The 12,586-nt window shown below is 37.5% G+C and overlaps 1 protein-coding gene across 2 annotated transcripts in view; it reads right to left on the bottom strand.

The window, feature by feature from the left end:
* The window catches only part of DOCK4 (dedicator of cytokinesis 4), a gene marked incomplete at both ends in the record, with an annotated part of 237,507 nt that overhangs the window by 68,493 nt on the left and 156,428 nt on the right, over positions 1-12,586 (bottom strand). For both annotated transcript variants that reach the window (XM_079536116.1, XM_079536115.1), the window contains 6 exons: positions 5,716-5,908; positions 7,284-7,454; positions 8,333-8,414; positions 9,065-9,165; positions 9,258-9,341; positions 9,481-9,578. In XM_079536116.1, coding sequence (XP_079392242.1) covers positions 5,716-5,908; positions 7,284-7,454; positions 8,333-8,414; positions 9,065-9,165; positions 9,258-9,341; positions 9,481-9,578 — 729 coding nt within the window. The remainder of the gene's footprint in view (positions 1-5,715; positions 5,909-7,283; positions 7,455-8,332; positions 8,415-9,064; positions 9,166-9,257; positions 9,342-9,480; positions 9,579-12,586) is intronic.

Consider the following 12,586-nt stretch of genomic DNA (forward strand, 5'->3'; position numbering starts at 1 on the left):
TAATTTGCCTTTCCCGTATTCCATTTCCTAAACACAGCTCCTTGGTGCTATTTTTAGTCCTGAATTCTGTCAAAATGATCAAAGAACTTCAAAAACATACTACTTTTTCCTCCTTCTTCTTAGAATCAAACAATGTTAAAATTGAAGAGTTCTAATACTTAAATTTGTTATAACAAAAAACACCTATCCACAACTTGATAAAAGGAATGGGTGTTATCTGTTTTCAAGCTGCCGGTTTCAGGTGTTTTCCTTGAGAAATGATGCCCTCTGGGACAATTTCCTGTACTAAAACATTAAAGATTATTTTCTACCTATCCATATATACTCGTTTCTTTGTACATTAATGAAATTATTTCCAAAGAATTGAATTTATCTAGCAGGAAAACAACCCCTTCAAAATCATTTTTCCATCTAGGTATCATTCCTGATGTTTATACAAGCATTGCCACATTGAGTGTAGTAATTCATCTTCAACGGCAGAGATGAAGGATTTAGAGTGTAAGGCTGCCTGAAGTTCTACGGCAAGTACTCTTTTGGGGGTGACACAAGTGCTACAAAACTCAATCATAGAATTAGAGGAACTTTCGAATTGTAAGGGACCCTTAAAGGTCATCTAGTCCAACTCCCCTGCAACAAACAGCAACACAAACAACTAGATCAGGTTGCTCAAAGCCCTGTCCAGCCTGATCTATTATGTCTCCAAGGATGGGGTACCCACCATTTCTCTTGGCAATGTGTTCCAGTGCCTCACCATTATAATTATAAAAAAGTTCTTTCTTATACTCATGTCACAGTTTGGCCTGGTTCAGCCTAGTTCCCTGACAAGGGGATGAAGAGACCCACAGACCCATGCCCTCGGAAAAAGAGTGGGGAGGGGAAGGGAAAAGGTAGGGAGATGGGAATACATGAGGAAAACAGTGGCAACAAGCTAAGAGAAAAATATCTTAGTTTACTGAATCTAATAGTAGAATGTGAGATAATACTATATAATACAATATGATTGGAATTGAAGCTAATAAATAAAATGAGAGGGAGAGTTTCTGAAACCAAAGTCCTTACTCTAATGCTGTAGGCGAAACAGCCAAAGGGCAAAAAGAACAAAGAAGGGGAATTCTTCTGACTCCCAGCCAGTTATATCTTTCCCTCCAAGCGGAAAATGGAAACAGAAAAATAAAATCTTCTGGGAGTTGTAGTTAATTCTTCTCTTCTGAGACCAGGAAACCACAAATATCAACAATCCATGGAACTGCAGCATTTGCTCTTTAACTCCAGGTGCACTGCATGATGTTCTGATGTGTAATACCAACAAAAACTATAAAACCATGACAACTCAATCTATATCTCCCCTCTTTTAGATTGAAATATTTTCCTCTTGTTCTATCACAACAGACTCTGCTAAGGAATCTGTCCCCGTCCTTCTTGTAGCCCCCTTTCAGATACTGAAATGCTGCCTCAGGCCACCTAAAGCCTTCTCTTCTGAAGGCTGAACAGTCCCAGCTCTCTCAGCCTGTCCTCAAAAGAGGTGTTCCATTCCTTGAATCGTTTTTGTGGCTCTACACTAGACATGCTCCAACAGGTCCTTGTCTCTCCTGCATAGAGGACTCCATACCTGGACTCGGTACTCCTGATAAGGTCTCACCAGTGCAGAGTAGAGGGACAGGATAACCTCCCCTGCCTTGCTGGCCATGCATCTTTAATGCAGCCCAAGATATGGTTGGATTTCTGGGCTGTGAGTGCTCACTGCTGTCTCATGTCCAGCTTGCCATCCACCAGAAAACCCAGTTCTTTTCGTCAGGGCTGCACAAAATCCTTTCATCCCTCAGCTTATGTGGGTAGTGGGGCTTGCCTCAACCCAGGTGCAAGACCTTGCACTCAGATTTGTTGAACCTCATGAGGTTCACCTGGGCCCACTGATCAAGCCTGTCTAGGTCTCTCTGGATGTCATCCTGTCCCTTGGGCATGTTGACTGCACCCCATAGCTTGGTATCATCCACAAACTTGCTGAGGATGCACTCAACCCCACTGTTGATGTCATTGATGAAGATACTAAAGAGAATCAGTCCCAGCACTGACCACTGGGGAACACCATTTGTCACTGATCTCCATCCAGACACGGAGTCATTGACCATATCCTCTGGGTTTGATTCTGCAGCCAGTTCTTTCTCCATGGAACAGTCCATCCATCAAATCCATATCTTTTCAATTTGGAGAGAAGGATGTTGAGAGATATCAGGTGTCTGGCCTTACTGATGTCAAGATAGATGACATCAGTGGCTCTTCCCTTGTCCACTGACAGAGTAATAGCATCATAAAAAGTGACAAGGTTGGTCAGGCAGGACTTGTCCTTGGCAAAGCCTTACTGGCTATCCTGCATCACCTCCCTCAACATAGCTCCCTCTGGAGGATCTGCTCCATGATCTTCCTTGGCACTAATGTGAGGCTAACAGGTTGGTAATTCCCTGGGTCACCCTTTCTATCCTCCTTAAAAATGGGTGCAATATTGCCATCTTTCCAGTCACCAGAGACTTTACCTGACTGCCATGACTTTTCAAATATCAACAAGAGTGGCTTGGTGACTACATCTGCCGATTTCCTCAAGACTCTGAGATGCATCTCATCAGGACCCATAGACTTAGGGATGTTCAGATTCCTCAGGCAGTCATGAACCTGATCTTCACTTACAACAGGAGTGGGAGGAGTGGCACTGCTCCCCCAGTTCCCACCTTCCATCTACATCTACATCTACATCTACCATCTACACAAGGGCTGTGTGAACAGCAGTCTCTGGTGAAGTCTGAGGCAAAAAAGTTGTTGAATACCTTGGCCTTCTATTTGTCCATTGTTACAAGCCTTCCTGTGTTGCTCACTAGGGATGGTACACCCTACTGGATTTTCCTTTTCCAATTGATGTACCTAGAGAAGTCTTTTCTCTTTTCTTCTTTGCACTCCTTGCCAAGTCTAGTTCCAGCTGGGCCTTGGCCTTCCTGAACCCCTCCCTACACTGCTTAGCAGCATCCCTTTACTCCTCCCAAATTACCTGTCTCTGCTTCCATTGCTTGTTCATTTTCTTCTTGCTCCCTAGTCTGAACAACAAGACCCAGTTCAGCCATGCCTACCTCTTGCCTTCCATTCCTGACTTCCCGCACTTGGGAATGGAGAGCTCTTGAGCCCTGAGGAAAGCTTTCTTAAGGATCTGCCAAATCTGTCTCTGCTTCCTTGGCCTTCAGGACAGATTCCCAGGGGTTCTATTAACAACCTCCCCAAAGAGCTGGAAGTTAGCTTTCCTAAAATTAGCAAAAAGCATGCTACAATGGCTTGTAACTATAGATGAGATGTAGTAGTGCCACTTACTGAATTAACCACCACATATAATAGAGCTTTAGAAAAGTTCCTTGGAATCTCATAGTCTAAATATCTGTCTTGATCTGCTTAGAAGAGAGATCTAGTGGTATTACAGCAGAGGATAGCTAACATCTCCACCACTGCTCAAGCTAAACCAAAGATTATGAGAATGTTTTGAGAACACAGTATATACATCTGCCTTAGGTTACTCTTTTTTTCTTAAAAACTTGCAGCTGCAATGTCAGCCACTGTGTACAGTAAAATTAATGAGTGCAAGGAATGGTGCAATAATCAAAATTCCTAGCAATCAGTCACTGTCTTAATTTTTCCTTTGTGCAGAAAGCTGAATTAGCTGACTGTTTAAAATGCTAATACTTGTCCTTCACAAATATTATACTGAAAGAGAAAAAAAAAATCACAATATTGAGCTTTTCAAGTACATGCTTAGCAAGATTAGAAAGAGATACCACTCTGGACAATCCTTGTGACTTTCCTATGCAAGTTAGGTTAACATTAAACATTTAACTCATAACACAGTTCTTCCCCTCAATTTTCATTTAGCAATAAAACACTTGCACAGACATATAAAAAATTCAGCACTCCAGTGTGTTTTAAGGATTAAAGAAGGATGATATTCATTTCAAAGACTACATCTGAACCAATGGACAAAATTTCAGCCTGCCAGGAAAAAAAACTAGTGTAATTGAGCATCTTAAATAAATTAACAGCAAGAAGCACTTGAACAGTGAAAAGCAAAGACGTTGTTCTTAGGTTTATTTGGACTCATTCAATTTATGCAATCACTGGACTCAACATGGATAGGAGAAGAAAATGATTAAGTCAAACAAACAATTATCACATCATTTCCAAAACCAAACACATATGCCAGGTCTCCAACTGCACAGACATGTCACTGTTTTCAGAACAGTCATTAACTGTTTTCAAAATTGCCTGTAGTGCTGAAGAAAAATACAGGTATGGCTGAAAAACTTCTCCCTTGCTCCTTCAAAAAGAGCCACAGATGCAAAGAATTACTTGCAGAACTTTTCCAAAATAATTTCTGCTAACCACTGTAGTGATACTAATATAAACTGAATTTCTGAATAAAATATACATGAACACATACATCTCCCCCAACAGTTCTGTGAGAAAGTATGAAAAAACATATGCAAAGGAACAGGAACTATTAAATATATATATTTATATATATTTATTATATGTATATTGCTGGGCAAGACAAATTAAGAAATAATAATTAGTCTGAAAAAGATTCTGGAGTACCTGAAAGCAGTATAAAATCTTTGCACTTTGGAAAAAAAAAAAAAAAAAAAAAGAGGAATTTTTTTTAAAGTGGAGAGGTTTATCAACCAGCCATAGGAAAAGCTAAGTGTTCTGGAAGAGACTTCTGTGGAGGCTCACATGGGAAAAGGAAAGCTGTTTTTGCAACCAGAAGGAAGTAAAGTAAGGATCCAATACTTAGCCACTTCCTTGAGCTCAAACTTTTAAAGTAAAATCCTTAAAATCACACTTTTTTTTTTTTTTTTTTTTTAATTTTCTAGGATCACTTTCTTTATTTTGCAGCATATCAAAATATTTACGCATAACCCAGGGGTTTTGCAGAGTCTTCATCATTGTAGTTGTTCTATCATGACTGATTTAGATGGCAAAAGCTGATGTTCCTACTGAACTCCATCAGCCAGTAACCAAAGAGCTCTCAAGAGAGCTTCTGGTTAGTAAATTAACACTTACTAATTTTTTAAAAATCTATTTTAAATTGCTTAGTACAAAATTATTTCCTCTCAAAATTAATACTTGGTCTTTACTATGGTTTTTACTAAGAAATGAAAAAAAAACAACTGTGGGGTCATCACCACACAGAACCTTTTTCTTCCATGTAGCAAAAAGCTGTATTATTTTATATGATATATATTGAGTATCACTTGTATCTGTGTAGGTTTTTTAGGTCATATTAAGAAAACAGAGGATCAAATCTGCTGAACTAGCAAGACAAATAAAACTTAATGGATAAATGAAAATCTGTTTGCTGGACTGCCCCAAAGAAGAAAAAAAGAAGACATTACATTTGTAGAGCTTTTTCCCTTTATGATTACTTTAAAAGTACAGTGAGAATTTATTTCACGGACATAACTAGCAGCAGTTTAAGAAAAAATTGTCTTTTTATTTGTCTCTGAAAACCCAACCTCTAACTGACTGTATTCTTGTTAATGAGCAGCTTTTACAGAACAGCATTTGAAGAAACGTGACGTTGGAAATGCAGCTATGAGGGGCACCGTTCCCTTCAGTACCTGCTGACCTGCATAACAAGTGTAACACCGAAGTTCCTTAACAGCAGGCAGCCCAGGACAACCTTACCTGGGTTGGTGTACAGGTGACTCTCTACAGTTTTCCCAATACTCTGAAGTTTAACAGCTTGAAGGGACTCATCCCCCTGCATGACTGTCGGCAAACTGCCCAAAGCATCGTGAACCAAATTTGCCACTTCTCTAACATCAAAGAGCTTCAAAAGTTCAGAGTACACAGATGGGAATGAGCTGAGAAACACAGCCTAGAGGAAAAGGAAAAAAATCGGACAGTTAGATATTGCAGAATGGTTTTGACATTCATAGAATTTAAATAACTATAGTGAAACAAGTACCTGTAGAAAAATTGCTATTTTTACATTTCAAAGGCAGTCAACACCTTTAAAATTGGCTAGATTTTTCAGAAGAAATATCCTCACTTTCATTAACTTTCTTATAATTGTGACTAATTTCCCTTAAACACTATCACGCAACTGTACATTTCCTTCACAAACAAGGAAAAAGCTCAATTTAGAATAAAAATATTTATTATTTACAGGTTTCTCATTATCTGTACATGTGTGTAAATTTTTGAAATGATAACGTAAGCCAGCTGATAACAGAACAAAAAGAGAAAACTTTTATTCTGGAGTGAGAAGCACTGACAGAAGCGTTCATTTCAACAAACTTTAAATAGGTTTAGAAACCTTTCAGTGAGAATAATGAATGTGGAAACACTGAAGAAAGGAAAGAAGACAATGCTAGAGAAAGGAAGCGAGAACTTACATTCCCTCCTTCCTCTACAATTCCTGCCAATGGAGAAAAGCTACTTATACTTCAGACCTTTTTCATGCTGGTGTAACAACAGGCAATATTCAAGGTCAAAGATAGCAAGGAATAATTAGAAATGTTTGTTTATATCATTTTGCTGCAGACATTACACTCCAGCTACTTATGTGATATGAGATGGAAGAACCACTTCTCCACCCTGTTCTCTCTGATTTTACTATCTTCTTGGTAGAACAGACCTTAAACAGTCACACTTACAGAAGCAGGAGATGACAACTAAGAGGTACAACTTCAAGCTGTGGACACTGCTAAATCACACCTAATGCAGAGATCTGTCTCCTGAGTGATTTGCCTTTGCCCTTCAGCACTAATAAATTTTAGTGGTCTCAACTGAAATAAAGATATACCAGCTGAGTGGTAAAATACATTGCTCATCGAGATTGATATTTTTCTGTAAAGAATAAAAAAATCTGACAGCCCTTTGTTTAGTTCAAATTCTTGAACTCAAAAGTGGTTAAACAAAGCTGTAAAGTGCTCAAAACAGAGAAATCCCTTGATTTGTACCCAGCAGTTCAGAAATGTCATTTTTATCACTGGTATTGTCAAAAGCATAATATGAATTGCATGTAATTCAAAATTAAATATTTGATGTAGGGTTATCTTCGTCACACATATTCAGAAGCTGCTGGTATGAAAATTTCACACTATAGGACAAAGGTGCATAAGCTGAAACATCATTTTGCTGTAACAAAAAACATTTTCTTTTCCAAGAACATAGGTAAAAACACGTGTAGATTTTTTTAATAGTGCAGATGGAAACTAATCATTACCAAGGCATGCTCACAAACTTACTTGCAGTTGGCATAAAGCACTGGCTCCTTTGCTCTCTTGAGAAAGGAAGAAGCGTACTGACATCAGAAGTTCTTGAATACAACAGCGAAATTCTTCCTCATTTTGTCCACCAGTAGCAATAGAGAATAACCTTCGAGACTGAACTATATACTTAAAGATATATTCCTGTGCCTAAAATGTCAAAATTAGAAATAACTCATAAACATAAACCAACTCATCTATAAAAAGATTTATGCTTATATAACTTCAATAATGACAAGGGTCTGAAACAGAATACCATGCTTTTTAATTTTGGCAAACTTTTTGTTTCTACTTCTAATGCAACACTAACATTTGAAAAGCACATACCAGAAACACTCTTTTGCCTTTTATAACCTTTACATACTAGGGAACACTCATTTATTTTAAAAAAGTAAAATTGCAAAATCTCAACAGTGCCCTGTACAAGACATCCATGCATGTCTGTGGCCACAAAAATATGTAGAGCTTAAACATGCAAAGCCAACATAAGAAACTTTGAGCTGTTCTACAATTTCTTTGGCCTGTTATACGTTAAAAATGTTTTCCTGTCAACTGTTAACCAGGTAATGCCAAAAAAATAAGCTTAGCCCCAAATGGAATTATTCTACTCTACAGTTCAGCCTTTCTCTGCACTGTACTCTGTTAATGTACAAAACAGGATGAGAGCAAGCAAATCACCATTTTAAATAGAATTCCTTGCTGTCAGGGTTGAATCATTAAGTCAGAGTTCTTGTTTACCATTTAGATTCAGTTATGTGACAGATGTTAATACTACCAACACAATTTATATACAGTTTCTTAGATCCAGCTCCTACTTGTACTCTCATTCAGTAAGGACGACAGAGCTCCAGAGTCTAGGGGTTGCAAGCTTTATTGACAAATGAAAAAAAAAGCAACTGACTGCACTCAAAATGCCTGCAACTCCCTAGAATTAATACTACGGTTTCATTATTTACACATACTGTGTTCCTTTTACTGAGTTAAATCTGCTGGTACTATATAATCGCTTCCAAAGGTGATTCTCTTACCTTTAGTACTTCCTGTATGTGCTCATGCAACTCCACTTCAGTGACTCGATCAATATGCCACTTCATTACTTTTATCAGATCTCTAGAATACCACATCAGAAAGTACTATAACACACTGGTTCTAGAAGAGTTAAGTGCACTTAAAATGCAAATTGATCTTTCATAAAAGACTGAAAACACTGAAAAAATAAAAAACTTATGACAAAATTCTGCTGATCACTAAAAGCCCAATATTACAGTTAATTTCAGACTTTTGATAGATCTACTAGGCCTCTAATAAACAGGGAATTGTCAGCATTACACATGTAGTAGAGTTATTGTGACAGGGGTACCTGATCTCAGTTGAGTTACAGGAGACTCTGCCAGCACGAACTACCCCTGCTATTCCATGAATTGTTTGGCAGTCTCAGTAAACTGTATTTGTGTATTGTTACACAATAAATACAGAGAACAGCATAGCAAGTGAGGCTTAATAGTGCACTGCAATACACAGAGAACATAGATCTAACTGAATGGTGTTAAAGTTTCTATGCTTTTCAAAGTTATTTAAATAAAGCAAGCCACTGAAGAAAAAGAGACAAAATTAAGCCAGCAAGAGGGTCTTAGCAAGTAGCCTTTCTGGTAACTAAAAAATTTGACTATTCATATAAACATTGTTTGTTTGTTTTTTCCTACTGTAACATGCAGATAACTTTCAGTGTTCAAATCAGTTAGAAAAAGTACAGACTTCACCTGTATGCAAGTGCTCCTGCAAAGTGACTTTCAATGTAAGTGTCCATTACTGGCTTAAAGTGGTGAAATTTGCTGTCCTGCAGCAGATTTATTATGTGAACCTAAATGGGAGGGGAAAAAAATTTTTTTTTTTTGTTTCATTTCTTACTTAGTTCTTAAATGGTGTTAAGCATTATCACAAAATGAAACTTACCAAACAATCAAATACTTTTGATCCATATTTTTGAGAGTTTTCATCTAAAATTCCAAATAAAGTGTCTAATGTATCCTGAAGAAACTGATTGGAGAATAAGAGGCAGTTTGTTATTAAACATATATTTTTGAGACACACAAGTAAGTACACTTGTGACAGACAATTATTTACCTCATATTATCTAAAAGCAAAACAAAGGAAGGAAAGAAATAGTGGTATATACCTTTACTATTTCTGAACCATCAATTTCTTTTAATTTTGAGAGACAACCTGCAATTTTGTCTGGATGGGTTCTCCATTTCAGAAGGTCAAGCATATCTCCTGCCAAAACAAATTGCAAGATTAAAGCTGGAACCAAAGCAGGGTTTCAGATTATATATTCTGCTATTGCAGTCCACTCAGCAAAATTGAGTTTCAATAAAACAAAAGAAAACATCTCAAGATTTGCTATAATATATAATCAGTCTCAAACCAACAACTTTCCATTCCAAGCCCTAATTGCTTCACTAATAGGAACGTAAGAACTTGGTGTTGGGTCACTAAAATCAATCTCCTGTCGCAAACATATCATGCAGTTTTGCTCAGAAATTTGTCAACTGCCAGCTTAAGAGAAGTAATTATCTTGCTGTGTCTTATCCTATTAAAGAATGCCTTCCAGAACTGTATTCTGACAGCTAGAAACACTCTCTTAATTATTTTGCATGTATTGTTTGCTTGTATTTTAAAATACTAATCTTCCCATGTCTTTTAAAGAACAAACATACTGCCTCTACGATCCTTTTTCATTAATAAACAAGACCATTTCTACTAGAAAATAAACTCTTCTAAGCTAAAACACACTTCAATGTCTTTCTGCTTACTCATGTTTTAGTACATCCTCTTTAGCCTTCTCAACCAAAATGGTACACAACATTACAGAGGAGGTCCCATCGCTGTTTTCTTTATCATCATTAGCAGGCTTAAATGTCCACTGCATATGCACTGTAGAATTCTCTTTTTTTTTTTTTTTTGAGATTTATCATATTGGTTACACAAATAGCTCTTTCTATTTTTTTAATATTGTCCAGCTCCCTGGCTATAGCAGAATCCCCAAGAATCTCCATACAAGCCCGCTTTTCATACCACAAGATTCCATGTAAGTTCTATTCTAACTAGTTACTTAAATTACAGTTGCCTTGCTGTGTCTATATCATATTTTGGTCTTATTCCCCTCAGGTGATGAGCCCATTCATTTACTTATTAGAAGCAAACATCATTGACAGGCTCTCAGCAGTCCCAGGTTTTAGCAAAGCATCTCCCACTAACAACACTTTCCACCTCCACTCAAATAAGAGGAGTCAATCCCAGGCCAAATACTTCAGATCTGGTATTATTTACCTTCTGTTCAGGAAGGAAATCCCTTCCTTTACAGTGCAACCTGCTCTTTCCCTTTTAGCCTGTTATTTAACAGTTTTAAAATTCTTATTCTAATCTGCATCGCTTTTCCCATGTGGTGTGTTACTGAAGTCCAGATGTTTTCAATCTGCTATGTTTCCTCTGAATAACAAAACAAAACAAAACAAAATCCTTAGTAAAGAAAGATTAAGAAGTTTATTCTGGCATGAAATGCCTTTTACTTATCTTGATGGAATACCTATGCATATCTAGCATGTTCCATTTAGCTACATAACCATTACTTCATCCACGAATTCTTGTAAATACTTTCATAAAATTCATTAGAGGGTGATGGCCCAGATAAGGTTATCCGCTCTTTCTCTTATGTTAAGTAGAGGTACTGTATTTATTATCCTTAAATCACATGTTGTTGGTTTCAGCTTCAGAATCAGAATAAAAAAAATCCCAGCTTGGAGTAAGATTGAGAACTTACTGTTCACCACCATTCAACACCCAAAAACAGAGTTTTGCAAGTTGGCTTGGCTTAATAGTTTTCACTTCATGCTGACCCCAGCTGAACCCTGACACACTGCTGTTATTTTTCTGCTTTCTGTTGCAGGTTCCCTGCTTACTCCTCACATTTTTCGCTTGTGACTCTGTTAGGTCTGCAGTACTCCTTCCAAGTCATGTTCAGAGCACAGAAGTTACTCATATTTATCTTCAAGTATACTACTGGCCCATTTCACTGACCAGCTTTTCAGAATTTCACAAAGCCAGGCTAGCTTCTTGAAAAAGAAAACCTTAACCACTGTTCAAACCTTCAATCAGCTTAAGCAGAAACTCTCTCTACTTGATCATTGTCCAGTATTGTTTTAGAAGAGTTTTGTTCCTTTGAAACAACCCCACTATTTCAAAATAAGTAGATAATAGCAAGTCTTCTTCTTGGTTCAGCAACTATTTGGGTTGTTATTACCACAGCCCACTTTCACACTAAAATTCCATTTGATTCACACCCATTTTGTGTCAGTTCTTTCCCAGTTTGCCCCAAGAAGTTAAACTCTCTCATAGAATCACAGAATGACTCTAATTGAAAAAGACCTTAAAGACCATCAAGTCCTTGCTGTAAGCACCTTTCAGTCACTGGAAGAGAGCAGTAAGGTCTCCCCTCAGCCTCCTTTTCCCAAGACTAAACAGCCCCAGTTCCTTCAGTCATAGCAAGGAATGAAGTAGCATTTCTGCCCTTACTAATATTAAATACATCTCCACCTATATTCATATCTTGCCAAAGTTGTTAGCAGCAAACCTTCTACACATAATTCTTCTACTGTTTTGCTGCGTTAGTTAACTTTGGTAGGCACAACTTTTTAAAATATGTTTACCATTTCTTTTTTTTTTTTTGCTTCAGTGTGCTAGCGCGGAATGGTTTGGATTAAGAGAGCCACTTAAGTTCCACTGAGAGTGAGGAAAAGTTCCACATGTGTCAGGGAAACATCCCATCGATCAAGGACAGATGATAGGTATTATTCCTTCTGTCAGGAATGTTCAAGAAACAAGCATTAACAAATCCCCACTGAGCTTCATTTGTCTTCTGGATAATTAAATGAACTTCTACACTTTATTCTCTTTAAACCGCTACTTAAGCTGAGGAACAGTGAAACTCACTAAAGCTGTCAGTTCATAGTAGGAAAAATACTTCTTTACAGGTTTGCTGGAGGTACTCGATGGGTAGAGACTTGACACTGAATATTAGGGATTTGTTGGAGGATTTAAAGAAAAAAAAGAAGAAAGCAAATGTAAGACACTCACTTCAAAGCACGTATTTCAAGGAAAATGCAAAGGCGGGAAGTCATTGCTGAGATAGCATTAGTGAATAGCCTAAGCTTAAATGACACGAATAGAAAATCTGACATGAATCACAAGGAGAAGGGATAGCAATGTGTCATGTATTAAGAGAA

Source organism: Tetrao urogallus, assembly GCF_951394365.1.
Source record: "Tetrao urogallus genome assembly, chromosome: 1".
Taxonomy (NCBI): Eukaryota; Metazoa; Chordata; class Aves; order Galliformes; family Phasianidae; genus Tetrao; species Tetrao urogallus.